This window comes from Oncorhynchus mykiss, chromosome 4 (assembly GCF_013265735.2).
Source record: "Oncorhynchus mykiss isolate Arlee chromosome 4, USDA_OmykA_1.1, whole genome shotgun sequence".
Classification (NCBI taxonomy): Eukaryota; Metazoa; Chordata; class Actinopteri; order Salmoniformes; family Salmonidae; genus Oncorhynchus; species Oncorhynchus mykiss.
The window spans coordinates 29,717,445-29,743,804 of record NC_048568.1 but is presented as its reverse complement, the minus strand read 5'-3'; the positions used below and the strand labels follow the sequence as shown (position 1 = coordinate 29,743,804).

General features: G+C 41.8%; 2 protein-coding genes across 4 annotated transcripts; one reads left to right on the top strand and one right to left on the bottom strand.

Annotated features, from left to right (window-relative positions):
• Positions 1-897: 897 nt before the first annotated feature.
• Positions 898-17,061, top strand: LOC110522460 (zinc finger protein 410). Of its 3 annotated transcripts, none has more exons than XM_021600881.2 (11): positions 898-1,020; positions 2,035-2,086; positions 2,228-2,360; positions 2,548-2,733; positions 4,961-5,182; positions 5,398-5,560; positions 5,638-5,819; positions 6,114-6,203; positions 6,741-6,860; positions 7,100-7,219; positions 15,616-17,061. In XM_021600881.2, the coding sequence occupies exons 2-11, from the start codon at positions 2,054-2,056 to the stop codon at positions 15,714-15,716; spliced, it is 1,350 nt and encodes a 449-aa protein (XP_021456556.1). In that variant the 5' UTR covers positions 898-1,020; positions 2,035-2,053; the 3' UTR covers positions 15,717-17,061. The 3 variants fall into 3 exon arrangements, with proteins under 3 accessions (XP_021456556.1, XP_021456554.1, XP_021456555.1); XM_021600879.2 differs by having other exon boundaries at positions 4,961-5,206; XM_021600880.2 differs by lacking the exon at positions 898-1,020 and adding an exon at positions 1,144-1,253 and having other exon boundaries at positions 4,961-5,206.
• Positions 16,604-26,027, bottom strand: LOC110522461 (ectonucleoside triphosphate diphosphohydrolase 5). Its single transcript, XM_021600882.2, has 13 exons — positions 25,127-26,027; positions 24,780-24,859; positions 24,516-24,659; positions 24,302-24,377; positions 23,771-23,806; positions 22,455-22,543; positions 21,858-21,937; positions 21,668-21,729; positions 21,261-21,362; positions 20,769-20,912; positions 19,783-19,839; positions 17,160-17,275; positions 16,604-16,991 (listed from the first exon to the last, which is right to left on the bottom strand). The coding sequence occupies exons 1-13, from the start codon at positions 25,377-25,379 to the stop codon at positions 16,908-16,910; spliced, it is 1,323 nt and encodes a 440-aa protein (XP_021456557.2). The 5' UTR covers positions 25,380-26,027; the 3' UTR covers positions 16,604-16,907.
• Positions 26,028-26,360: the final 333 nt, after the last annotated feature.

Sequence of the window (26,360 nt, the reverse complement as noted above, 5' to 3'; positions counted from 1 at the left end):
GTGTGTAGGAGGGAGATTCCTAGATGTGCAGGGGGGCATGAGACAGAGGAATGTGTAGTATCGGTGGAAAGAGTTGTGTTTGTTAACCCATTGTGTTGGAGATCAGAAGTATCTGGTGAGAGAAAGGAAGGTTGAGGTTGCCAGGATCCGTGTCTGCCTAAACAGACTTAAAATGAGCACACTGCTTTTTCTAAAAGAATGCTTAAAACAATTATATTTCAAACTCATTGTCAGTTACAAGTGTGTTTTTTCCTGTAGGCTCCACTTCCACTATTCATTTAATTTCTTACTAGCTAGCAAATAAAAGGACTGTAGCCTAAACTTCATTCGAAATGAGCCCACATGCCCTTTATAATCTGTTCCTGCAACTGAATTTCTCGCCGGGCGCGTTGGCGCGTGCCTGTAATCCAAGTCACTGGGAGGCTGAGGTTGGCGGATCGAGTGAGCTAAGGAGCTCTGGGCTGTAGCGTGCTATGTCGAGCGGGTGTCCACACTAAGTTCGGTATCGATATGGTGCTCCTGGGGGAGCCCGGGGCCACCAGGTCGCTTAAGGAGGGGTGCACCGGCCCAGGTCGGAAACGAAGCAGGTCAAAGCCCCCGTGCCATCCAGTAGTGGGATAGCGCCTGTGAGTAGCCGCTGCAGTGCAGCCGTAGCAAGACATCGAAACCTAATCTTTTTTTTATTGATTTAGTTGTATTTTGTTAGAAATAATGTATTTCTCGGTGGATGCAAAAACTCGAGCATTACAAAGAGTAAAATAGAAAGCAGATGAACACATTTAGCACGCACTTTTCTCTGGAAATTGATAATTATACCGACCCCTACTGACGAAGGGAGAGTATAGTAGCTACAGTATTTATAACAGCTGATGTTACCACACAAGAACCAGCAGATGTCAGTAATCAAAAGCTTTTGCGTTTATATTTTAGCAACGAAACCCGGAAGTACTCGTTTTGTCCCTCAAGTCTTCCCGTAGAACTGGGGTCTACCACATTTCTATGTACAAATAAGAAAACAAGGTAAAGCGTATAAATTAATATTTCGGAAGTAATTTATCTTAGTAGTTTGATTAAAGTGTATATGTGTGACATATACTGACTGTTGAGAAGCTTTGTTTTGGCAAAAGAAGCTAACATGCTATTAACGGCAACAAATCAAACGCTAACAACAAACTCGCCGGCTATCTAAACTAGCCACAGTTTTCAATCGACCTTTTTAGCTGAGATGGGAATGAATGTTGGCCAGTAACAAGGTACTCTGTTGTAGCTGGTGACGTTTGTTCATTTTTGTAGGGGTATAATTTGTGGAACGTTCCAACAGGAATCTGTTCCCAAAACTTTGTAAAGTACAAGGTAGCCAACAAACAACGCATACAAAGTAGAATGATCAATTCACCTAGCTAACTAGCTGCCGAACAGGCATCAACTCACCACGCAGCTTATTCTTAATGTTTATCCAGAGGCTACCAGAGTGAGGACAGACATTCTTCGGAATAAACGTGTTTAGTGAAAAACGTAATTAAATAGCCCACTCCCTACGGTTACCTGGTATCTTATTATGCCGCTATACAACTTTGTATGCTTTGTTTGTCGGCAACCTTTTTATTTACGACGTTTTGTAACAGATTCCTGTTGGAACGTAACACATTATACCCACCCTTTTTGGACAGAACAGTGGTGTTGTCTTGCTAGCTAGGCGGCCGTCTTTATTGATGCTGTACAAGTTAGCCAGCTAACTCGGTAATTTACAGAGATACCTGCAACTATGCAAAGCTTGGTGCGTGATTAACACTGAGCTAACGGGCTCAGTTGTTAATTAATAAACTTCGTATTTAGCATGCACTTATTGTTTTGTTGAAATGTTGGTTGCTAGTTTCAACAAGTTATACAGTTAGCTAGTCCATTTAGGTTGACTATGACTTAATGAATGGGAAGCACTGGATGCTGATTATTATTCTCACCCCCACTCTAATAGGATATCTCAGTTAACAGCTAATTTTGCTCAGTAATGGAAAGTCTGATTCATCCCTACAGATCTCTCAAGGCGTAATCCATGCTTTCAGATGAGCTTGACTCCAAACCCGAGGTAAGCGCTCCACATTGTTCACCTGCCGACACTAATACATAGTAGTATGTATTTGTGGTCTTCCATTTGCACATACAGATCCACCCTTAGCTACAGAACTGTTTGATGAATTATCTTGCTTCCTCTCCCTCTCCTCTGCAGCTGCTGGTTCAGTTTGTCCAGAACGCTTCCATCCCTCTGGGGCAGAGTCTGGAGGACTCTGATACCAAACACACCTGCCTTCCCCTGCTGGCCCCTGCAGATAGCTCCCTGTGCACACAGCTGGCCCTGACAGGTCAGACAGCCAGCAATCATCACAGACAATGACTGGATATCATCATAGACAATCTGCCATACAATAACCTTGTGTTTTTCAGATTATATATTGCTACTTGGACTAAATCTCTCTTAGAACCTACTCTCTCATTGGTTCTCTAGCCAACTAATTACTCCACTAATGTAATCTGTGATTGGTTCCCCAGAGGGTGGTCTCAGCCATGTGTCAGCGAGGTCTCTGTCCCTGTCAGAGTTTGGGGGAGCAGAGCAGAGTCCCATGGAGGTGCACCCCCATCCCCGCAGACCTCACACACCCCCCAGCCCATCTCCTGTCCTCCATGACCTGCAGCGCTCAGAGAGCAGCTCCTACGTCCTCCTCAACCTCGCCAAAGGTACGGAGACGCAGGGCCCAAGCAACCATATTACATACAATTTTATTGGTCCCATGTGCCGAATACAAAAGGTGTAGACTTTACAGTGAATTGCTTACTTACGAGCCCATTCCCAACAATGCACAGTTAAAAAGTACACTGATTGAAGTGGATTTAACAAGTGACATCAATAGGGGATCATAGCTTTCACCTGGATTCACCTGGTCAGTCTATCTCATTTACGTAACTATTCACACCCCTCAATACTTTTGGCAGTGATTACAGCTTTGTCTTTCTGGCTAAGTCTCTTAAGAGCTTTACACACCTGGATTGTGCAATATTTGCCCAATATTATAAAAAAAAATATTCAAGCTCTGTCAAATTGGTTGTTGACTATTGCGTGACAACCATTTTCAGATCTTGCCACATTTTTAAGCAGATTTAAGTCAAAAGTCTAACTCGGACCCTCAGGAACATTCACTGTCTTCTTGGTGTGAAACTCCAGTGTATATTTGGTTTTGTGTTTTAAGTTATTGTTCTGCTGAAAGGTGAATTAATCTCCCAGTGTCTGGTGGAAAGCAGACTGAACCAGCTTTTCCTCTAGGATTTTGCCTGTGCTTAGCTCCATTTAGCTCCCCAGTCCTTAATGATTACAAGCATACCCATAACATGATGCAGCCACCACTGATTGAAAATGTGGAGAGTGGTACTGAGTAATATGTTGTATTGGATTTTCCACAAACATAACACTTTGTATTCAAGACAAAAAGTGAATTACTTTGCCATATTTTTTACAGTATTACTTTAGTGCCTTGTTGCAAACAGGATGCTTGTTTATTCTGTACAGGCTTCCTTTTTTTCACTCTGTCAATTAGGTTAGTATTGTGGAGTAACTACGTTGTTGTTGATCCATCCTCAGTTTTCTCCTATCACAGCAATTCAACTCTGTAACTGTTATAAAGTCAGGATTGGCCTCATGGTGAAGTCCCTGAGTGGTTTCCTTCCTCTTCGACAACTGAGTTGGGAAGGACACCTGTATCTTTGTAGTGACTGGGTGTATTGATACACCATCCAAAGTGTAATTAATAACTTCACCATGCTCAAAGGTATATTCAGTGTCTGCTTTATTTACATTTTTACCCATCTACCAATAGGTAGCCTTTGCGAGGCACTGGAAAACCTCCCTGGTCTTTGGTTGAATCTGTGTTATAAATTTACTGCTTGACTGTGTGGGGTACGAACAGGAGGTAGTCATTCAAAATCATGTTAAACACTATTAATGCACACAGAGTGAGTCCATGCAACTTATTATGTGACTTGTTAAGTACATTTTTACTCCTTAACTTATTTAGGCTTGCCATAACAAGGGATTGAATACTTATTGACTCAAGACATTTCAGCTTTTCATTTTTAATTAATTAGACAAATTCAAAAGGCACTTGCACATCTGAGGTGTCTTTGTTGCACGTGCATGGTAACAGTGTAATAACATGAGAGAGAAAAAGAAACCTGCACACTGCACTTGCTAGTATCACTGCTCTTTAATAAGCTTTGTGTCGGCCTCAAGGCCTTTATTTTTTTAAAGCTCTGGTGAAGGCCATGAGACCGATACATACAGCTTAATAAAGAGCAGTGATGCTAGCAAGAGCAGTGTCCAGGTTTCTTTTTTCTCAATTAATTTGTAAAAAAAACTATTTCACTTTGACATTATGGGGTATTGTGTGTAGGCCCGTGACCAAAAATCTAAATTTCATTCATTTTAAATTCAGCCTGTAATACAACAAAATTTTGAAAATGTCAAGGAGTGTGAATACTTTCTGAAGGCACTGTTATGTAACACTTAACAGTTCTATCAATTATATTTCTACACAGACAGCCCCCCTTCCTTCAGGGCATGCCTGATTATTGTGCTGTAATGTGAATATATGTATTGAAATTAATTCTTTACTTAACCGTTATCTGTACTGTGGTGTGACAAAGCAGCTTTGCAAATACACGACAAGGGTTATCATCTCATCTCCTCTGCACGACAGAGTGTGACTGTCTCTGCCGGGCAAATTATCCCATTTATTGTCTTATGACCTTGTTTTCTTTACATTTTAGGGCTGAGATAACATGTGACAAGGACACTTCATCATGCCCTGACAAACTCTCTCCCTCCTTGTCTCCCTCTCCCTTCACCTCTCATTTTCTGTCTCTCCCCCTCGTCCTCTCCATCCCTCTCCTCCCTTTCTCCCTCTCTCTCCAGGCCTAGCAGCCTCCTCTGAGCCACTAATCTTTTCAGCAGATGGGACAGAGGAGGAGGAAGAGGAGGTAATCTTGTCCGGGGACTGTTGTGTGGATGGCACTGCCCCCTGGTACCTGCGGGTACAGGAGTTGGCACACGACAGCCTCATCGCAGCAACGCGTGCACAGCTGGCTAAAGATGCCAAGGCTAGCCAGGACGCCAGGGCTGGGAATGGCAGCAACAGTAATGTCACTGACTTTAATGGTGGTGGGTAAATTGGCTTTAATGGGGGTGGGTAAATTGACTTTAATGGGGGTGTGTAAATTGACTCTAATGGTAGTTCATTGCCACCAACGGATCACTGACTGAAGAGCAAGTGTGACATTTAAATGATACTGACTATAACAGGAAGACTTCTGTTTATGATATCACATCCCCTCTCTGTTTCTGTTGCCTAGGTGACCACCTGCCCAGCTTCCCGTTGGAGGGTGTGAAGAGAGAGCAGCCGACGAGGACCAATCGTACGCTTTCTTCTAAACAGAACCTCCGCTGCTCCTTTGAGGGCTGCTATAGAACCTTCACTTGGCCTGCTCACCTCAAATACCACCTCAAAACACACAGGTACACAAACACACACACACCCACACACACACACACACAAATATCACCTCAAATGTTAATGTGTGTGTGTGTGTCAGGAACGACCGTATGTTCCGGTGTGGGGCGGAGGGCTGTGGGAAAAGTTTCTACGTGCTGCAGCGTCTTCAGGTCCACATGAGAACTCACAACGGAGACAAGCCTTTTTTCTGCAAGGAGAAGAACTGTGGCAAGAAGTTCACCACCGCAGGAAACCTCAAGAACCACAAACGCACACACACAGGTGGGGACAGTGACACACACTTAGAGGTACACAGCAGTAGAGCACATAAACCGGAGTGACATCTGTTTTAGTCTGCTCTGTATCCTGTAGTACAGCATAGAAGTAAAGTGAATGTCTTTCATATGTTTCAGGTGTTTTCAGTGCTGTGGAAAGATATGTGCTTAGTGTAGGAGAGTGGTATAATACTTGCTCTGTGAGAAAGTGTTATGATTAATGTGTGTTGTCTACATTTGAGAAGCCTTAATATGTACCTTCTAGCATGTGATCTTTAATTGGTGTGTGTGTTGTCTATAGGTGAGAAGCCTTTCTTGTGTGAAGCAGGTGGCTGTGGTCGTTCCTTTGCAGAGTACTCCAGTCTACGCAAACACATGCTCGTACACTCAGGTGAGAACACCACACCCACAGATAGGTTCATAAAATCTGAGTTGACCTACTAAGACAGGGGTAGGCGACCTTGGTCCTGGAGGGCCGCAGGCACATCATGTTTTTGATTTAACAGACCTGGAAGACCAGGTGTGTTGAATTTAGGCAATCACTGAAATTATCAATTAGCTCAGTTGGTCAGGTGTGGTGCCTGTGGCACTCCAGGAAAAGGGTTGCCCACCCCTGTACTAGCATTTAAACACAGTTTCAGCTTTTCATTCTATACGTAGTGAAATGACAACAGCTAGGTTGCTTTGTTAACTACCGGTATAACAACAACTGAATATGTGGAAGTCGAGTTCCACATATTCCCACAGTAACTTTAGCTTCAGTCTGTGTCACTGGCTGCATCTCAAATGGTACCCTATTCCCTACATAGTGCACTCTTTTTTTTTGATCAGAGCCCAATGGCCTTGTGCTCAAAAGTAGTGCACTTTATAGGGAATATGGTGCCATTGGAGACAGTGATAAGTGTCCCTGTGTATGAATGTGTTCTAGGAGAGAAACCCCACCAGTGTGGTGTCTGTGGAAAGACGTTCTCTCAGAGCGGCAGCAGGAACGTCCACATGAGGAAGAGACACGGAGAGGAGGTGCTGGGGAACGAGGGCAGAGAAACAGGTAACACAGACACACACAAATTACGCCAATGGTCACCAACCCTGGTTACAAGCATTACAGGGTGTGCAGGCTTTTCTTCCAATTCCAACCCAACACACTACATATCATTCAGCCGTAGCCTTGGAGTTTACCGGTGTGTGTCTATGTATAACAGGCTCGTTGTCTTCCATTTGGAATGTTCAATATAACACACACACACCTCTGTAATGAACAGTATGGCACCTCTGTGTGATTGACAGGCGAGGCTCTGACACACAGCAGTTTGCTGGAGGCTGACGGGTCACCTGACGACACTATGGTCACCATGACTACGGGGGTGGAGCCCATGAACCTACACAACGCCATGCTGCGAGAACAAGGTAGACACACACACACAGTCATACAAAACGTTTCACAAATGCAAAACTCCAATAAATCACATTTATTTGTCAAATGCACCTAATCAACTGGTGTAGACTTTACCTTTGAATGCTTAACACGGTCCAATCCCAATACTCTTAAAGGGATAGTGTGGGGATTTCTGGGGACACGAATGACGTACCACACATTTCCCGATGCTCCTGCAACAACCTTTATTTAATTTAGAGCACCGTTTAATTCATTGTTTAATTTCGCCTTACTAAGTATTGTTGATATAGTTTCATATCTCGTTGCTCTTCCGAACGGTAATAATGGCAGTGAAATACTGAATGGAGGATTGCTAAAGTAGGTCGCAGCAAAGCCTTGGATTTTCCTGAAAGATTTCCAATTGGAGTGGCGGGCATATTTGTCTGCTCCTGACAGTTTCGGTTGCCTTGGTCGGCAGAATATCCGAAGCAAGGTTTTTCATCTCTCTTCGTAACAGTAAAAAAGGATATAGTCGATGTAAATGCGACTTGACATAAGAAGCCTGCATTCAGTTACCAAACTTTCATCAGCAAGCTAGCACAGCCGCTAATTGAGTAAACGGTCATATTTCTGTTATTTAAAACCTCAGTCTAGTCTACAACTTTACTTCTATTGCCTAGTTTAATTTCCGAAACAATATAATCTGACTCTTCACTGTTCCACAAATCCCGGAATTAGGCAGATAAGAGACACTGGATTACTGGGCTAAACGCGCAAACAAAAACAAGGTATTTGGACATAAATGATGGACTTTATCGAACAAAACAAACATTTGTTGTGGAACTGGGATTCCTGGGAGTGCATTCTGATGAAGATCATCAAAGGTAAGTGAATATTTATAATGCTATTTCTGACTTCTGTTGACTCCACAACATGGCGGGTATCTGTATGGCTTGATTTTGTGTCTAAGCGCCGTACTCAGATTATTGCATGGTGTGCTTTTTCCGTATTTTTTGGGGGGAATTCTGACACAGCGGTTGCATTAAGGAGAAGTGGATCTAAAATTCCATGCACAACACTTGTATCTTTTAGCAATGTTTATTATGAGTATTTCTGTAAATTGATGTGGCTCTCTGCAAAATCAGTGGATGTTTTGGAACTACTGAACATAACGTGCCAATGTAAACTGTGATTTTTGGATATAAATATGAACTTTATCGAACAAAACATACATGTATTGTGTAACATGAAGTCCTATGATTGTCATCTGATGAAGATCATCAAAGGTTAGTGATTCATTTTATCTCTATTTCTGCTTTTTTTCTGCTTTTTTTTCTGCTATTTCTGCTGTGACTCCTCTCTTTGGCTGGAAAAAAGCCTTTTTTTTTCTCTGACTAGGTGCTGACCTAACATAAACGTTTGGTGTGCTTTCGTCGTAAAGCCTTTTTGAAACCGGACACTGTGGCTGGATTTACAAAAGTTTATCTTTAAAATGGTGTAAAATACTTGTATGTTTGAGGAAATTTAATTATGGGATTTCTGTTGTTTTGAATTTGGCGCCCTGCAATTTCACTGGCTGTTGGTGAGGTGGGACGCTACCGTCCCACATATCCCAGAGAAGTTAAGGAATCCCCAGGCTTGCCTGGGCGAGCAACCACGCCAAGAGGCTCGCCAGGGCGGGAGGAGAACAGCGATGGCCGGGACGCTGCCCTTAGTTCACAGTAGCTTTGATTGGGCTCAAAAGAGACATATACAGTTGAAGTCAGAAGTTTACATACACCTTAGCCAAATACATTTAAACTCAGTTTTTCATAATTCCTGACATTTAATCCTAGTAAAAAGTCTGTCTTAGTTCAGTAAGGATCACTACTTTATTTTAAGAATGGGAAAAGTCGGAAAAATAGTAGAGAATTATTTATTTCATCACATTCCCAGTGGGTCAGAAGTTTACATACACTCAATTAGTATTTGGTAGCTTTGGCTGTAAATGGTATAACTTGGGTCAAACGTTTCGGGTAGCCTTCCACAAGCTTCCCACAACAAGTTGGGTGAATTTTGGCCCATTCCTCCTGACAGAGCTGGTGTAACTGAGTCAGGTTTGTAGGCCTCCTTGCTCACACACGCTTTTTCAGTTCTGCCCAGAAATTTTCTATAGGATTGATGTCAGGGCTTTGTGATGGCCACTCCAATACCTTGACATTGTTGTCCTTAAGCCATTTTGCCACAACTTTGGAAGTATTCTTGGGGTAATTGTCCATTTGGAAGACCCATTTGCGACCAAGCTTTAACTTGATGACTTGAGCTGTTGCTTCAATATTTCCACATAATTTTCCACCCTCATGATGCCATCTATTTTGTGAAGTGCACCAGTCCCTCCTGCAGCAAAGCACCCCCACAACATGATGCTGCCACCCCTGTGCTTCACGGTTGGGATGTTGTTCTTCGGCTTGCAAGCCTCCCCCTTTTTCCTCCAAACATAACGATGTTCATTATTGCCAAACAGTTCTATTTTTGTTTCATCAGACCAGAGGACATTTCGCCAAAAAGTACAATCTTTGTCCCCATGTGCAGTTGCAAACTGTAGTCTGGCTTTTTTAATGGCGGTTTTGGAGCACTGGCTTCTTCTTTGCTGAGCGGCCTTTCAGGTTATGTAAAAATAGGACTCATTTTTCTGTGGATATAGATACTTTTGTACCCGTTTCCTCCAGCATCTTCACAAGGTCCTTTGCTGTTGTTTTGGGATTGATTTGCACTTTTCACACCAAAGTACATTCACCTCTAGGAGACAGAACGCATCTCCTTCCTGAGCGGTATGACGGCTGCGTGGTCCCATGGTGTTTATACTTGCGTACTGTTGTTTGTACAGATGAACGTGGTACCTTCAGGCGTTTGGAAATTTTTTCTGAGGTCTTGGCTGATTTCTTATGATTTTCCCATGATGTCAAGCAAAGAGACACTGAGTTTGAAGGTAGGCCTTGAAATACATCCACAGGCACACCTCCAATTGACTCAAATGATGTCAATTAGCCTATCAGAATCTTCTAAAGCCATGACATAATTTTCTGGAATTTTCCAAGCTGTTTAAAGGCACAGTCAACTTAGTGCATGTAAACTTCTGACCAACTGGAATTGTGATACAATGAATTATAAGTTAAATAATCCGTCTGTAAACAATTGTTGGAAAAATTACCTGTGTCATGCACAAAGTAGATGTCCTAACCGACTTGATAAAACTATAGAGCACTGTGCCCGGCCCGCCAAAGGAGTCGCTGGTGCGCGATGAGACAAGGATATCCCTACCGGCCTAACCCGGATGACGCTAGGCCAATTGTGTGTCGCCCCACGGACCTCCCGGTCGCGGCCGGTTACGACAAAGCTTGGGCGCGAACCCAGAGTCTCTGGTGCCACAACTGGCGCTGCAGTACAGCGCCCTTAACCACTGCGCCACCCGGGAGGCCCCATATGTGTTATTTCATAGTTGTGAAGTCTTCTTTTATTCTACATTGTAGAAAATAGGTCTTTTTTAATAATTAAAAAACCTTGAATTATTAGGTTTGTCCACACAGATATCCACACTTTTGACTGGTACTGTATATTTAAAAAAATATTTTATAATATCATTGTCACAATGCTCCACTTGGTAAGAGCTTAGTCTAGCTGCTGGAAACACTGTTTCCCAGAGTGTATTTTGGAGCTTTTGTACTGGTGGGGATGCGCTTGTCTTGTTCGGGAAGACACTTCAGCGGGTGGGAGGAAGTTCAGCAGATTTTTTTTTTCTGTTTTTTTTCTCGTATGTCAGGTTCAGTCTTCCACTCATTTCCTATTTATCTAAAGGATGACTCAACAACCTAATTTAATAGGACAGCTTACTTGGAGTATTCTTACATTTTCTAGTTGGAACTGTGAAGTTTTGAACCAGCCAGTCAAACGTAGTAGAGTACTTCATCTTCAACATCTGGGAACACAAATTGCTTTTTTTTTTTTTACAAGAGACCCATCTGAGAGTTTCAGATCACTTTAGATTGCGAAAAGGCTGGGTAGGCCAATTTTATCACTCCACTTTTCAAAATAAATTGAGGGGAGCTGCAATTCTGATACACAAATTGGTGCCCTTTGTTTCTTCCAATGTTATTTCAGATTCCAATGGCAGATATATTGTTGTCCCTGGCAGAATCTATAATACTCCATTGATCCTTGCCAATGTTTATGTGCCAAATTGGGATGCCACATTTTTTTTTCTGGCCTTTCTGTCTTCCCTCACACTTTTTAATCTTGGGAGGCCATTTTAATTGCTGGCTTAATCCTACTTTGGATCGTTCCTCCAACAAAATTAGCACACCTAAGTCTGCTAAGGTGATCCAAACTTTTCTTGAAGATTTTGCTTAACGACAGCTGCCGTTTTTTCAATCCAACAAGTAGGGCATGTCCATCACACTTATACTCACATTGAGTACTTCTTGGACAACAGACTTCTTTCCTCTGTACGCTCATACAATTCCATTGTCATATCTGATCACGCCCCTCTGACTTTAGAGCTATCAGTTGGTGGTGGGACTGAGCCAGTTGGTGGTGGGACTGAGCCAGTTGGTGGTGGGACTGAGCCAGTTGGTGGTGGGACTGAGCCAGTTGGTGGTGGGAGTTTTAATACGCGCTTGCTGTCTGAAAGTTTTTGGTTAACTTCCTGACTGCTCAGATGTGATGTTTTTATAGCTAATGACAACACCCCGACATTTCAGCATCTGTTCTGTGGGAGACATTTAAGGCCTACATTAGTGGTCAAGTAAAATCATACACTAGTTTTGAATTTTTTTTAGGAAAAAGAGACGCTCTGAACTGACAACTTGTATTTTACAGTTTCAGTATTTATGCTACCTCACCATCCACAAATGTGTACAGGGATTGACTCTCTTTACAAGCTGAATTCAATACCTTGTCATCAAATTGAGGAACTGCTGCTTAAGTAGTGACATACTCACTATGAGTATGTTGACAAGACAATTAAATAGCTTTCTCATCAACTTTGCCAGTCTTCCTCTGCTCAACAAATCCTCAAATTCAAACACCTACTGGTGCAACAATAGATCCCCAGCTAATAAATAGCCAGTTTAAAGACTTCTATGCCTCTTTATACTTCAGAACAGTCTGCTGACCCTCCTGCTCTTGAATTAAAAAAATATATATTCTAACTGTCCCAACAATTGATACAGTCTCCAAGCTTCAATTGGAGGAACCTATTACCATGGAAGAGTGTAATTAAAGGTGGTAAATGTCCTGGACCAGATGGATACCCAATATAATTTTACAAGACGTTTCTGGATAAATTAGCCCTGCTCTTGATGAATGTTTATTGAATCCTTTAAATCAGTCTCTCTCCCTCTATCCTTAAAACAGGCCTCAATTTCAATGATATTGAAAAGGAATAAAGACCCTCTCTCCTGCGTGTCCTATCGCCCAATCGCTCTGCCCAATGTGGATGTTAAGCCCCTGGCTAAACTATTAGCTATGCATTTGGAGTCGGTCTTACCATCTGTTATTTCCTCTGACCAAGCAGGTTTTATAAAAAAAAATAGACATTCTTTCTCATATCAGATGACTCTTTAATGTTATGTATAATCCTTCTATCTCAAAGCTCCCAGATATTCTAATCTCGCTAGATGCTGAGAAAGCTTTTGATAGAGTGGAGTGGGGCTACCCTTTTCATACCTTAGAAAAGCCCTAAGACCACTGAACATTAATACAATTGCTACCCAGACTACTTGCATTGCCTCCCTCTTTTACACTGCAGCTACTCTCTGGTTATTATCTATGCATAAGTTACTTTAATAACTCTACCCACGTGTATATATCACCTCAATTACCTCTACTAACCGGTGCCCCGCACATTGACTCTGTACCGGTACCCCCTTTATATAGCCTCGCTATTGCTATTTTACTGCTGCTCTTTAATAATAATTTGTTACTTTATTTCTTGTAGATATTTTTCTTTATTAACTGCTTTGTTGGTTAGGGCTTGTAAACAAGCATTTCACTGTTGTATTTGGCGCATGTGATGCATTTTTCAAATCATCCCCAACAGTAAAAGGTATAATTTCTTATAGCTATGATCAAATTTACTTTCTTCACAATCCTTCATTTGCAGCTATTAAAACTTTATGGGAACATAAAGTTTGAGTTTACTGATGACACAAGGGAAGATATTCTGCACTGTGTCCACTCCTATTTGTGACAAACATGGTTTGATCCAATGCAACATCCTACACCGCTCTCACAGGACTAAACTTTGTCCCGAAGCAAACACCAATTAGCCTGGAGCTAGCCCATGCTAGGCCCATCTCCCATCAGCCACTCCCTCCTGGACCCCTTTTACTGCCGGTACGGGGTACGGAACCCCGCCAATTCTTCACGACTGGACTACCGACCGTTATCTGTTCGAGGGGGTTACTCAACTGGCTCCTACGTCGCGACGTCCCCTGAATGCCCATCTGCTAGCTGTCTAGAGCATATCGGACTGTTAGCTAATAGGTCCACTGGCCAATTTCTCGTGCCACTCGTATCTATTTTGCCAATCGGCCTGGGCCCCTTTTACCACACAAAGCCCTGCTTATCCATCATGACTGGACTACCGACGTAATCTGCCCGATTTAAAAAATTAAATTAAATTAAATTCAATAAAACATTTCCAACGGGCCCCTTCGTCGCGACGTCCCCTGAATGCCCGTCTGCTAGCCGCGGTCCGCTAGCTGTCCAGAGCATATTGGACTGTTAGCTGAATAGATCCATCTGCCAAGTGGACTGGACCCCTCTGCTACACGGAACCCTACTAATCCATCATGACTGGTCTATCGATGGAACCGCACGAGGAGGCTAAAACAGACTCCTCCGTCGCGACGTCCCTCTAAGGCCCTTCTGCTAGCTTGCTATCCCCGGCATGCTAGCTGTCTGAATCACCGTGTCCCCAGCCAATATAGCCCACCCAACTACCTCATCCCCATACTGTATTTATTTATTTATTTACCTTGCTCCTTTGCACCCCAGTATCTCCACTTGCACATTAATCTTCTGCATATCAATAACTCCAGTGTTTAACTGGTATATTGTAATTACTTTGCCACCATGGCCTATTTATTGCCTTACCTCCCTTATCTTACCTCATTTGCACACACTGTAAATTATTAACTGTTTGTTTATTCCATGTGTAACTCTGTGTTGTTGTATGTGTCGAACTGCTTTGCTTTATTCTTGGCCAGGTCACAGTTGTAAATGAGAACTTGTTCTCAACTAGCCTACCTGGTTAACTAAAACTGAAATAAAAATGTAATTAAAAAAATCCGGCTTTCTAACATCAATCCTGATGTCGGCCTTGTTAGCGACACGTGTCGGCAAGCTCCTGCTTCATTAATACATATGTTTTGTTCCTGTTCTTCTCCTCTACATAGCTATTGGTCTGTCATATTTGATACCACATCTAAACTATTACAAGTGCATTTTTCTCCTACTTCCATAACATTATATGGGGTATTACTTGATACTATAAGACTACCAAAATACATATCTAACTGTGTAGCCTTTGTGAGTTTGGCAAGAAGGTTGAATTTACTTCTGTGGAAGTCGCCCTCTCCTCCTCCTGATTTTGTGTGGATTAAAGAGATCTTACATTTCAGAAGATATAATATACCCTTCTGACAAATTCTACCAAATGTGGTAACCTTTCTTCACCTGTTTAGAGACATTGCAATTTCCCTCTACAGTAAACTGCCTACCTAACCGTTGTATTTAATTTATCTATCTTAAAAAAATATATAATAAGACATGCTAATATTAAACACTATTTGTTTTGAAGACAAGCCATGTTTAAGTTTTTTATTTTCGTATGGGCGTATACATTCCTACCTCATTCAAAAAGCATGATCCCATGGTATATTGAATGTATAAAACCACGTGCAATGTAGTGTATTTCAAGCATTGTTTACTGTAACTGAAATACTTTTTTATTAAAGGGATAGTGCCAGATTCTGGAAATCAATGTTTTTTCCACCTACGTGGATTTAGATGGACTCGTGGATACCATTTTTATGTTTGTCTAGTATGATGGAAGTTAGCTTGCGCGCTAATAATAACTAGCATTAGCGCTATGACTGGAAGTCTACCATTAGCTGTGTAGAACTGAACTTCCTTCGTACTGGATGCAGAGACATACAAATTGTATCCATGAGTTCGTCTGACTCTGCGTAAGTAGAACAACTTTATTTGCCAGAATCTTGCACTATCCCTTTAACAGTTAGCGATGGTGTTATATTTTTCAGGACTCAAACCAAGGGCATCGTCCAAAACCACAGGGGGCAATATAGCCTAACTATGACCATGTTATTTAATTACCCCCCTGTGCCTTCTGTCTTGTCTAACTCATTTCTTCTTCCCTTCGTTTTAGGCTCGGCAGACTCCGTGGTCGTTCTCTCTCAACCCCATGACCTGGTCACCATGACAACGACAAGCCACACGTACGCAGAGGATGTGGTGGCTTTGCTGTAGTCAAGGCTGTTGTGCAAATCTCTGTTCACACTTCAGGAAAGTAATTTGAGGCAGAATTCTACATGTACTCTCTGCATCCTTCCTCTGCATCCATCCTTGGCTGCGTGAAGACAGGCAGCCCAATTCTGATTTTTTTTCACTAATTGGTCTTTTGACCAATAAGATAAGATCTGAAATTATGTGATTGGGAAAAAAATATCAGATTTAGCCCTGTAGATATGTAATTAGCTGCTGAGGGTTTTATGAGAAGACGGTGTAAAATGTTCTAGAACTTGTACAGACAGACAACTTTTTCTGTAGTTTATAAATATAAGGAATTATCAGGTGACTTTCCAAAGAAATAAAGACAGGTATACATACGTTTTATTAATTAACAATGTGTTTGTCATTGTTAAACAACATACTAAATCAACTCTGTAAGCTTGCCTGGGTGCAGATAAGGCTAAAATGCAGTGATCTTTCTTTTGCTAAACAATATTAAGGCTGATGCTTTTTAGCTTAATTCATTTTAATCAAGAGCTCGAATCAATTCCTATCGTTGGAAGTTTAGCACTAAAGCGCGATTTGAAATTCAAGGCAATGTTTCCACATTAAGACTTCGTTCACGGCTCAATCGGAAATGACCATTTCAATCACACTATGGAGCTGAACTTCTGCAATGCTCAATAGCTGACATAAAACTATTTGAAAATGTACATTTAAATGTGCTCCACAGAAATGTACTCAGTCCCCAATCATTAAGGAAACCGTTTCAAACTCACAAGCTGCTATTGGAATGAAGGCACAGCTGCATATAGAACAATGGCACACTCACACACACACACATACCAGCTTCTATTTTTTTATTGAAATCAAAATATCCAGATTTGTACAGTAACACAACTATGTTGAGTTTCAGCCCCCAGTGCTTTAATAGAGACGTGTGTGTATATAATACAAGGCTACAGTATAGCAGCCAGTCACATGAAAACAACAGACCTACTGAACTATAGTACCAGTTATGTGTGTTGGGTAACAATTGTAATGTCATCTCAAATGTAAAATGCAAATATGGCATATCTATAAAACATTACATTTCACAAGACACAAAGGCTTATCAGTTTAAAACAAGTATTCCTCAGTCCATTTCTTGTTGAGCACCATGTAAACCAGTGATCCCACCTGCCCACCCAACCCTGTGGCTTATGTCTCTCAGTGGATCTTTAGGTTCTGGAAGTGTTTGAACGTGGCACCTAACGCCCAGCTTGTCTCAATATTGTTCACCTTCTTAGTCAGCTGGAGAAAGGAGACACACCAAATCACTCATGCCTTTTTTGTATTTATTTAAGTAAAAATGTCTAACAGATCTTGTCTGACCATTTCTTTGTTGCTAGCTTTAAAAAGTGTGGTTTTGCGTTACTGAATTGCCAAAAGGACTATTCCATTATGACTTGGCGGTCTCACCTGCAGTACAGTGTTCTCTTTGAAGCCGAAGCCATCTTTGAGCAGACAGGTGATGTAGGTCATGTCCATACACAAGAAGGGGCTGACAGGACGGTACTTAGACATCTTGTTACACACTGGAATAAGAAACAAATCCATTGCCAGATCAGTGCAGTAAAGGGAAACGAGGAGAGGTGACTCCCGTAAACCATTAAGACTTCTCAAGCATATAATCTATCCCTTACTGCACTATCAGAGCTGCACTAGCCAACACCTGCATAGCTGTTGTTTTGATGGTGTGGGAAGGAAACCGTGTTTGAGCAGACAAATCCACAGGCGGCTCCCGGCATTATACAAGGCCTAAGCATGTATGCGTTCTGCCAGAAGGTCATTCATTTCAATGGGAGGCAATTCACACAGCTGGGACTCATCTGCCAGATTGCAGTGCGTGCATTGTGTTTTTGAATTATTTTTTGCTCAGAAAACCTGGGGGGCCAAGTTAGGGAACCCTGCACAACACAGTAATGATAAATCCATTGCTATGGACAGTATTTTGACATTTGTATTACATTGGGCTGAATTACACTCCAATGTGCTATGTAACAAGATACTTTCAAGAGCTGTCATTTGTATTTTCAAAATAGAAAATACTTCTCTATCCCATTTTTCATAACGGTTGACCATTTTGTTGCTCCCTTTCACCTGGAGTTGGCATCAGGAGTGTCTAAATTAACCCAATGTGTATGTAAAAATGAACAATTGCAAAGCATGCAGAGTATTATTCTAATGATATCCGCCATGAAACCAGGCCAATAATAATACACAGTGTGCTCAGCAGCTCATTTTGGTATGTTATTAATTTTTTTGCATTTACATTTTGGTCATTTAGCAGACACTTATCCAGAGTAACTTACAGTCAGGGCACTCAACTAAGGTAGATAAAGTAAAACGTTACTGAGAATGTTGCTGTTCAGGCTTGCTACTTGCAAATGCATTTATGTATTTTAAAATACAAAATAGAGTTGTGGAGTCATTAAAATTTGTTTTTCAACCACTCCACAAATGTCTTGTTAACAAACTATAGTTTTGGCAAGTCGGTTAGGACATCTACTTTGTGCATGACACAGGTCATTTTTCCAACAATTGTTTACAGACAAGATTATTTCACTTATAAATTACTGTTTCACAATTCCAGTGGGTCAGAAGTTTACATACACTAAGTTGACTGTGCCTTTAAACAGCTTGGAAAATTCTGATAGGCCAATTGACATCAATGAGTCAATTGGAGGTGTGTCTGTGGATGTATTTCAAGGCCTACCTTCTAACTCAGTGCATCTTTGCTTGACATCATGGGAAAATCCAAAGAAATAAGTGTATACCTCCACAAGTCTGGTTTAATTTCCAAACGCCTGAAAGTACCACGTTCATCTGTACAAACAATAGTACGCAAGTTTAAACACCATGGGACCACGCAGCCGTCATACCGCTCAGGAAGGAGATGTGTTCTGTCTCCTAGAGATGAACGTACTTTGGTGCGAAATGTGCAAATCAATCCCAGAACAAGAGGAAAGGACCTTGTGAAGATGCTGGAGGAAACAGGTACAAAGGTATCTGTAGCCACAGTAAAATGAGTCCTATATTGACATAACCTAAAGGCCGTTCAGCAAGGAAGAAGCCACTGCTCCAAAAAAGCCAGACTACGGTTTGCAACTGCACATTGGGACAAAGATTGTACTTTTTGGAGAAATATCCTCTGGTCTGATGAAACAAAAATATAACTGTTTTGCCATAATCAACATCGTTTATGTTTGGAGGAAAAAGGGGGAGGCTTGCAAGTCGAAGAACACCATCCCAACCGTGATGCACGGGGGTGGCAGCATCATGTTGTGGGTGTGCTTTTCTGCAGGAGGGACTGGTGCACTTCACAAAATAGATGGCAACATGAGGAGGGAAAATTGTGGATATATTGAAGCCACATCTCAAGACATCAGTCAGGAAGTTAAAGCTTGGTTGCAAATGGATCTTCCAAATGGACAATGGACAACCCCAAGCATACTTCCAAAGTTGTGTCAAAATGGCTTTACTTCTTAGGCAACAAAGTCAAGGTATTGGAGTGGCCATCACAAAGCCCTGACTTCAATCCTATAAAAAAATGTGTGGGCAGAACTGAAAAAGCGTGTGTGAGCAAGGAGGCCTACCAGCCAGCTGTCAGGAGGAATGAGCCGAAATTCACCCAACTTATTGTGGGAAGCTTGAGGAAAGCTACCCAAACATTTGACCCAAGTTAAACAATTTATTTGTGTGTCTAAACTTCTGACCCACTGGGAATGTGATTAAATAAATAATTCTCTCTACTATTATTCTGACATTTCACATTCTTAAAATAAAGTGATGATCCTACCTGACCTAAGACAGGGAATTTTTACTATGATTAAATGTCAGGAATTGTGAAAACCTGAGTTTAAATGTATTTGGCTGATGTGTATGTAAACTCCCGACTACAACTGTACATGTATTTTATTTTCATTTCAAAATAGAAGTATTTGGTTGTTTATTTTGATACATCGATCTTTATGATATTTTGTCATTTTTGCCCATCTCTGGCTATGCATATCATTACTCATCAGACTTAACTCGTTCTCACCCTCTTTAGCTCCCCTCTTAAAGTCTCTGACCTCCAGCATTCCTCCTTGGGTCCCATCTGAAAGAGTGGAAAGACGGGGGTCGTTAATCTTTCCTTCAGAAACACTGTATCATTCATTACAATGAGAGCAGGGCTACACAGTACATCTCCATCATACTAATAGGGCCTGCAACCTTTCTCATCATGTTACTCACTGACAAGTCGACGACCACCGACACCACTCTAATAACAACCTAGAACTCATCACACCTCTGAGTCAGTTACTTCAGAAATTAGTCATTGTTCCCTGTCGGGAGGGAGTGAATGAATCTCCTTCTAGGAGTCATTATACTAACTGTGTGTGTGTGTGTCCTCTCACTAACCCCATTTATACCTGGTTCTAACATGCATCCTTTGTCCTGATCTTATCCACATTCCAATTGTTCCCACATTGAAGCCATTGCATCTACACATGGTAGTAAAATGGGTCTCTTATCCGTCCACTGTGTCAGCATTGTGACTAGATATCCGGGTCCGCTCTGTATGAAAATGATTTTACAGATATTTGAAAATAATACTTATTTATTTTAAGACACACATTGATGTCATAAATCAATGGTATAACCTGTCAATGTTTGTAGAGGGCGGGATAATGATGATTTAAATAGTTTCACTGTCCCGATCTTTCTACACTTTAGTAAATTGGAGAAGATAAAATATATACCCTACAGGGCTCTTCTGACATTCTCCCGAATGTGGCAACCTTTCTTTACCTATGTAGAGACAGTGCAATTATAACAATCATAGAGCCCCTCACTACCTCCGGAGGTGGTCAGGAAGGTCTGATCACAATGTGTCTTAATCGTCTACACTTGTCTAAAATTGTGGGCACAATCAGAATGTGGACAAGATCAGGACAAAGGACGATTGTCGGAACCAGGTATAAACAGGGCTACAAATGCGTCCACTGCTTGGATGTAGTAGAAGTTGTGTGTGTGTGTTCTCACCAATAAGGCCTGCGTCCACGGCTCTGTCAAAGTAGTAGGAGAAAGCATAGAACACACTGGTGTCTTTCAACTCATAGGGCTGGTGAACTATTCCCTTTACCACCTTCAACACCTCCTGGTAACACAGCTTGTATCCTGCATAACCTGGGACAGGGACCGAAACAGGATACTGTTATGAGCTCAAGTTTTTTAATCAATGCAATGTATTTGTATAGCACTTTCATACACATTTGTGACAAACTGCTTTACAGCAACCCCAGGTAAACCCTAGTACCCTGCATAGTAAGACATGCTACGTGTTGTGTTGCCACCAAAATAACTGTTCCAAGGTACATTTTACACACACCATACGTAAAATGTATGCACACATGACTAAGTCGCTTTGGATAAAAGCATCTGCTAAAGGGCAGATATATTATTATTAAGGTTGTTCGACTACAGTACATATTTGATGGCAGTTCTAGCAGATCCAGTGAGTTGGTTGACTCTCACCATCAGGTATCCCGCTGACTGTGTAGGTGAGTCCTCCAAAGCTCCACTCCTCTCTGAACTTCTTGGGCAGACAGGCGCTTTTGAACACTCTCCACTCCAACCCTGTAGCGTAAAGTAACAAAATAATGATGAATGGGGGTCTGAATAACATAGAAAAGTAAAAAGCATGTTCTAAAACCTATATTGTGTGTGAATTGGGGATTCTAACATGCTGATGATGATATGTAAATGAATGTTAGGGGTCGATTCAATCTGTATTGCTGAAGTTCAGCGTTGTAGCGCAATTGAAATGTAAAGGTAATTTCCGATTGAGCCGACATACCCAGCGTTTACTGTGTGTGAACGCAGTGTCCGCTAATGCGGGAACACTGCCTTTAAATTTCTATCGAAGTGTATCGAGCCATCACCTTCTGCCCCCAGTGCTCCTAGGGCTGCCAGTCTGGCTGCCATCAGTCCATTACCCAGGTAGCTGTCAATCAAATCAATCAATTAATAGTTATTTGGATAGTACTTTTACAAACTATTACGGGTTTGTTGTATAGAACAATTACTTGTGACTGTTTATACTTTCTGCATCAGTGGATATAGAATGTTTACCTGTGAGTGTATAGTTCATATGTAGAGTTGAACATGTCAAATCTGGCAATGTAGTCAGCAGGAGAACTTACAATGGTTTTCTGCACAGGAAAAATAAATATGTGAACAAATGTAATTAACATTCCAGAAAAAATGAAATGCATGTATGTCTAACTGATCTTGTGCCTGGCAAATGAAATGCATGTATGTCTAACTGATCTTGTGCCTGGCAAATGAAATGCATGTATGTCTAACTGATCTTGTGCCTGGCAAATGAAATGCATGTATGTCTAACTGATCTTGTGCCTGGCAAATGAAATGCATGTATGTCTAACTGATCTTGTGCCTGGCAAATGAAATGCATGTATGTCTAACTGATCTTGTGCCTGGCAAATGAAATGCATGTATGTCTAACTGATCTTGTGCCTGGCAAATGAAATGCATGTATGTCTAACTGATCTTGTGCCTGGCAAATGAAATGTATGCATGCATGACTAAGTCGCATTGGATAAATGAAATATATTGTTTTATTATTCATATTCAAATATAAACACTGTATCAACATAGTGTAGAAGCACAATATTGAAAATAAATCAGGTTGTACAAATGAACCCTAACCTTGGATTTGGGTAGAAAAGTGATTTGAGTTGATCCACCCCCCAGATCTAGAATCCCCACTGTGTTCCTGGTCTCAGCATACAGGTGACCTAAAAAAAAATATTTCCCATTTGAATCAACTTTATTGACAAGTTCCCTCTGAAGACAGTGAGATAGGAATCAGTCACACTTGTGATTTGGTACAGCCCAGGATCTGTATCCAGAGGTGTGAAACGCTCTGTGGAGATCTGAGAAAGATGATAGGAGTCCCTTTCAGGAATAAAACCCTGCTCAATATCGACTCTGGCTGTACAAGTTGAGGTTATCTTCTGGAGAGCCAGGGTTTATGAAAAAGAAAATGCCATTGCCATTTCAGATGTCTTTGAGTGTGTGTGTGTGTGTGTGTGTGTGTGTGTGTGTGTGTGTGTGTGTGTGTGTGTGTGTGTGTGTGTGTGTGTGTGTGTGTGTGTATGTATGTATGTATGTATACACACACTGCCGTTCAAAAGTTTGGGGTCACTTAGAAATGCCCTTGTTTTTTGAAAGAAAAGCAAATTTTTTTGTCCATTACATTTTTTTGTCCATTAAAATAACATAAAATTGAGCAGAAATACAGTGCAGACATTGTTAATGTTGTAAATGACTATTGTAGCTGGAAACGGCAGATTCTTCGTGGAATATCTACATAGGCTTACAGAGGCCCATTATCAGCAACCATCACTGTCCAATGTCCAATGTCACGTTGTGTTAGCTAATCCAAGTTTATCATTTTAAAAGGCTAATTGATCATTAGAAAACCCTTTTGAAATTATGTTAGCACAGCTGAAAACAGTTGTGCTGATTAAAGAAGCAATACAACTGTCCTTCTTTAGACTAGTTGAGTATCAGTATTTGTGGGTTCGATTACAGGCTCAAAATGTCCAGAAACAAAGGCCTTTCTTCTGAAACTCGTCAGTCTACTCTTGTTCTGAGAAATTAAGACTATTCCATGCGAGAAATTGCCCAGAAACTGAAGATCTCGTTGATCTCAGATCTCTTGCTGATAATGGGCCTCTGTACGCCTATGTAGATATTCCACGAGAAATCAGCCATTTCCGGCTACAATAGTAATTTACAACATTAACAATGTCTACACTGTAGACTGTCTGATCAATTTGTTGTTATTTTAATGGACAAAAAATGTGGTTTTATTTCAAAAACAAGGACATTTCTAAGTGGCCCCAAACTTTTGAACGGTAGTGTATATACATATGGCAAAACACTATACCCTTAAATAATTTGATTAATACCAAGAATGCATTACAATATGTGCTATGACAAGAAGTTACAAGTCTCACCTGTCAAAAAGTTCACAGTAACCCACGCCAAAATTCCTATGAGAACAAAAAAGTTCAATTGAAGTGGGGTTAATACTGATCTGACAATGCAGTTTAGTGCACTTAACTCACAACTTGTTTGGCATGCATAAGCATTCGTTTTACATGTGTGAGAGGGCTATCATTTGAGAGACGTGGTCAAAATGCTGACAAATCAATTACACAATGACACCACACGAGGCTTGGTAAGCCACTAAATCCATTCACCACATAATTACACGTTTTGGAGATGTAACCAGCACTGCCTCTAACGACAACAACCCTCTTTTTCCAACAGCGTCATCATAACAGATCAGGGTAATCTACAGTAATTTAGTAAAATAGCCTCAGGAATACCAACACAATGAAAAAGAAAGAGCACAGCAAGCTGTAGAAGGAGAACAGTGACTGATGCTATCAGGAGGAGAGCACTGTTGAAGCCTGCAACCGAAGTGCTGATGAATAGGTTTGACTGGAGGTTTACTGGGGGGTTATTGGGAGACGAGACGTTACCTTCATTTGTACCATCCATTATGCTGACGCTGTCGTCTGGGACGAAGAAGGGAGATTCATCAAACACGTCCTGCACCTGAGGGGTGGAGTGGGAAGATGGAGAGAGACAACAGAAAGAGTGAATGTAGTGTCAACACCTTCGGCAGTGCCATACTTGATTTAATAGTGCTGTACACTAGCCCCGTATCAGACCTAGCAGTGCCTTAGCCAGTACCTGTTCCAGCAGAGCATGGGCTTTCTCTGGGGGCAGCAGCCTGAATCCTGCTGTAGCTTTCAGGACCAGTGGGGTTCTCTTCCAATCCAGCTGCGGGACAGTCTTCTTTGCCACCTTAAGAAGCTGCCTCACTGTGTACCCACCCTGGCGAGATAATGTGGTTGTGATGATGATGATGAATTTGAGTAAAATCTATTTGAAGTGTTTTGGGAATATTGGAATATCACTTGCTGCGTCGACAATTACAACCACTGCTGTACTCACTATTTCAGGCATGTCTGCGTATGCCGACAGACCAGGCTTGACGGAATGGAACATCTCATTATCCAGCACTGGTAACTCCTCTGTCAGACAAAATATACACATGAACCATTAGTCAACAGATAAAGAAATCCACTTGAAATGACAAAATCCACTTGAATCAATAAGCATTTAATCTACAATTTGCAAACATTAATGATGTTTTATGAAGATGGGCATTTAGTGTAATGTTCATTGACTAGCATCTAATAATAAACATATTTAATTTAGTTTAATAAATGGGCAATTCAATACCACAACATTGCATACAGTAACACATCTGGGAGCATCAGAGTGTTAACATAACTCACCAGGGTCTTTCTGTATGAAGGTGTAGACATGGATGCGTGTCCCAGTGCTGCCAGCGTCAAACATTACCCCGTAGAAGATCCGGCTGGAGTTGGCCGGACGGCTGAGGCTGGGGAGGAGGTTACCCAGGCTGGCTGAGAAATCCAGGACAGAAGCCTTGGGCTGGAGCTGGGCACGGGACAGCTCTGTCAGAGCCAACACAACCAGAACCAGAGACAGGACCACTGCAGGTTGGAGCGGAGCCTGGAGAGACATCTTCACTCTGGTGAAGGAGCAGGAGATGAGTGTCCCTCTGATGGGTATGAAGCCAAGAGATTAGGCTAAACCTGATGGACTAATGGGTATTTTAGTCAACTCAACTAATAGAAGAGTGGAGACTGAGGCAGTTGTGTAGAGGAAAGTTTAGTTTAGCCAACTAGATAGCCTAATTGACACTGCTTCTGAGTCCTGATTTAACTGGATAGAAGATACAACTAGAAGCAACAACCAACAGAAGAGCCCCAAAGCAATAACATGCAGTTATATGCCCTTTGACCACACCCCAACTAGCCTTTCACCAATCAGAAGTGAGCCCTCTGGAGGATGAAGCGCACACTTCCACCTTGACACTGCCATTAGCCGGATTATGTTAGACAAATGTACAGTACCCCCCCCCCCCTGGTTCCTACATTCGCTTTTGAGCCAGAAGTGTCACCAAATCTGTGTTATATCCATTAGCTATGTTGTAGCTAATTGTCAGTGGTGAAAAAAGTACCCAATTGTCATACTTGAGTAAAAGTAAAGATACTTGACTCAAATAAAAGTCACGCGAGATGGGCCGCACAACAAACTTCCAATGGTGGCGAGAGGATGGCGATGGAGCGACTCCTTCCCCAGCCACGGCTCGAGCCCAGCCCCGCTTCGCACCCCAGCCCGACCGACCAATCCTTTAGAGCCAATCCTTATCCCGAAATGACGGATATTTTTTGACAATTTCCCTTACCTACATTGTTATAACATGCTGTTCACCTTGGAGATCTACTGTAGATATGGGTACGACACGTCATGAGATTTACACCCTCTCCCCAGATTTTCAAGGGCCAGGGAGAGGTCACCGGACGCGGCCAAAACTGCAACGCTTTCCAGGGTTTGGGCCCCTCTCTCAGGGCGAACCCATTCCAGGGCACCCTACCCGTCACAAATAAAAGAGAACTCTCCCGGGGCTCTCGCCAGCTTCTCCGGGATCGGTCTCGTTAA

Coding starts and splice junctions, on each gene's coding strand:
- LOC110522460 (XM_021600879.2), top strand. CDS start 2,054: ATGCTTTCAGATGAGCTTGACTCCAAACCCGAG. Junction 6,204..6,740: donor ACACATGCTCGTACACTCAG/GTGAGAACACCA, acceptor AATGTGTTCTAG/GAGAGAAACCCCACCAGTGT. Junction 6,861..7,099: donor GAACGAGGGCAGAGAAACAG/GTAACACAGACA, acceptor TGTGATTGACAG/GCGAGGCTCTGACACACAGC.
- LOC110522461 (XM_021600882.2), bottom strand. CDS start 25,379: ATGTCTCTCCAGGCTCCGCTCCAACCTGCAGTGGTCCTGTCTCTGGTT. Junction 23,807..24,301: donor AATGGATGGTACAAATGAAG/GTAACGTCTCGT, acceptor TTGTTCTCATAG/GAATTTTGGCGTGGGTTACT. Junction 21,938..22,454: donor CTTTTCTACCCAAATCCAAG/GTTAGGGTTCAT, acceptor TTTCCTGTGCAG/AAAACCATTGTAAGTTCTCC.